The sequence below is a fragment of the Telopea speciosissima genome, chromosome 7 (genome assembly GCF_018873765.1).
Source record: "Telopea speciosissima isolate NSW1024214 ecotype Mountain lineage chromosome 7, Tspe_v1, whole genome shotgun sequence".
Taxonomy (NCBI): Eukaryota; Viridiplantae; Streptophyta; class Magnoliopsida; order Proteales; family Proteaceae; genus Telopea; species Telopea speciosissima.
Genome location: NC_057922.1, coordinates 53,006,132 through 53,008,741, shown reverse-complemented (window position 1 = coordinate 53,008,741; position 2,610 = coordinate 53,006,132). Strand labels below are relative to the sequence as shown.

At 38.5% G+C, this 2,610-nt stretch overlaps 1 protein-coding gene across 1 annotated transcript; it reads right to left on the bottom strand.

Moving 5' to 3' along the window:
- Positions 1 to 615, bottom strand: LOC122668680. Its single transcript, XM_043865216.1, has one exon. The coding sequence runs from the start codon at positions 613 to 615 to the stop codon at positions 1 to 3; it is 615 nt and encodes a 204-aa protein (XP_043721151.1).
- Between the last annotated feature and the right edge of the window lie 1,995 nt (positions 616 to 2,610).

Below are 2,610 nucleotides of genomic sequence, written 5' to 3'. Positions count from 1 at the left end.
TCAATTTGTCCCTCTGTTAAGCATATCGTTGTATTGGATATACGAAATTTGTCTCTGCAGCTTCATTTGCTCGTAGAACTTGGCAATGAACTCCTCTGCTCTTATATCTATCTCTCCTCCTTCTTCTTCGTCTTCTTCAATTAGTTCTTCCTGGCACGAGACCACTGCAGAACTCCTTCGTCTATCGTTTCTAGAATCACAATCATCAAAATCTTCCTCTTCTTTACCACTGATCAAGAAACTCTTTCTACCATTGTCGAATTGGTTGTTGTTGTTGTTGTTGTATAGGAGATCGTCATCGAAATCGAAATCGAAATCGACGGAAGGAGGGTTGAGACAGGGAATACGGAATCTCATGGAAGCAGGGCGTTGCATCTTGAAATGAAAGATTGGGGTGTCATCGAAGGAGAATTGGCGTTCCCTGTTATGAATGCGATCAGGGGAATAAGGGTAGTTGTTGTTGTGGCGGAGGAGGCCCTGCTTTATGTTGCTTGTGAGGAGTCGGAGATCCATCATCACCCTACTTCTGAATACCCCACCTTTCCTCCCCCACAAAAATGCTAGCCGTAGTAGTTTCCATGCTCTACGCCCAAAACCCGTTTTCTTCTTACCCATCTCTTCTCTTCTTCTTCTTTCAGACACTCAAGAAAAGTAACTTCCTTTACTAGATGGGTTATGGAAGAAGATTGATTGCAGAAGAAGTTAATTTGAAACTCTGATATAGAGCTTAATAAGCTATTTGATGATGTTGAATTCCAGATATGATAATGGCTGTTATTCTACTTATATATTTATACTACTTGCACACATTCACGCTCCACATGGGAGTGTGGAGGTTTTTCTTTTTTATTATTATTTATTTTGGATGGAGACGTGGAGTGTGGAGTTGGGTACGCGGTGAGAGAGAGAGAAAGAGGCATGGATTTGGTGAGTTTATGGACAGAGAGAGAGAGAGAAGGATTAGGAATGGGGGGGACCGTGGAACCTTCGGGGAACATTGTTTTATGCTATTGAATCGGTCGTTTTATTTTAAATATGCTCTTGTTAGTATATCCGGGGCGAGGTAGTCCACTCTTGTAAGTAAAAAATTTTACTGCTGTAAGGTTTGGCAGCTAAGGAAATGAAATAATTCACTTTCCCGTTGGGTTCATAAATACCCTCTTAGGTTTTAGTATTTTATTTTCTAAAATATCTTTCAAGATCCCATTTTCTTGGCTGCCAATCTTATAGCAGGAAAAGTTCCTACTATAGGTGTAGTAGCAAAATTTCATTCAATACCTGAACCCGAAATGATATTGATACAATGGCATTGATATCAGTATCTTGAGTGGTAAAATAATCAGATCTAGTCCAATATGGCCAATACCAATACAAAGACAAAGACAAATATCTAAGAGTTTGGATAGGAAACCGATTCATTATATTGGTAAACACATTTTGTATGAAGAGAGAATATCAATGTAGGGTCTATGGCTAGCTCATTATGTGAAAGGATGTGGGAAGGAATCCCCACTATTGTCATCGGGATCTTTCTCCTTTTTCTATAGGATCGAGTTTCCCTTCACCCAAGGGGTGGGAGAGGGCAAGAATGGATATCGAGAGGGTATTTTGGAACATACTAAAACCCTAGGAGGGATTTGTGAAATCCTAGGATGGTGGGTGAACTGTCCTTTATGGATGAAGGAAAACTTTGTCATTTTCTATTATTTAGTTTTGAATCTTTGATTGCTTTGATATTAAGAAAATGGGAGACGGATTCACACACTGCTTCCTTGTACGTCTAAAGGAAGAGAGAAGTTTCCGTGTATACAAGGTCAACATCAATGGTGAGAGAAAAAGAGAGAGCACCTCCAAGGGAGTGTGTACACCATATTCTCATGCGTATTTTTTTGTCCAACACAAAGTATAATTTGTAATATTTTTCTTATTTCTACGATACAAGGAAGACCATGTCTTAGGTATTGATATCAATACTTGAATCAGTCTTGACCATTATCAATACAAACACTAATGCCGATACCAATAAAAACCAATCGTATATTAATTTAATTAATCAATATGATCAATCTGATATCGATGCCGATACCAATACCGATACTTTGAACCTTTCAATGAGAAAAGAGGGCAAAAGGAATGTGGTTGCACTTTGAGTATGACCAAAACAAACCTTAAAAGAAAGCAAAAAAAAGTTTCCATAAAGAAATAAAGGCGTTAAAGACTTACTGGGGAAGGAAGGTCGATGCACCCCCAACGCTTGTATTATTAGTTGAGGATGTTTCGGGTGGGTGGAGGTGGCCTTCTCTATCACATAGAAAGCAGAAGAAATCCTTTTTCTTTTTTTTATCCCATTATTTTTAAACCGAATCATCAGAAAGACGACAGATTTTGTCCAAGTAAACGTACAACAACAAGACAGAAAGAAAAAAAACAAACAAACAAACCAAAAAAACAAAAAAGGAAGCTGAGGAGAATCCAAAGTTTCGACAATCCAAAAAAGGTTGATTTGTTGTTAAGTTGTTAGGTCTACAGCTTCAGATTGTGTATTTTTTAGTGTGTGGTGTGTGTTTAAGGGAGAGATCGCCTGCTTCGTTGCATGCCTTAAGAGGGGGT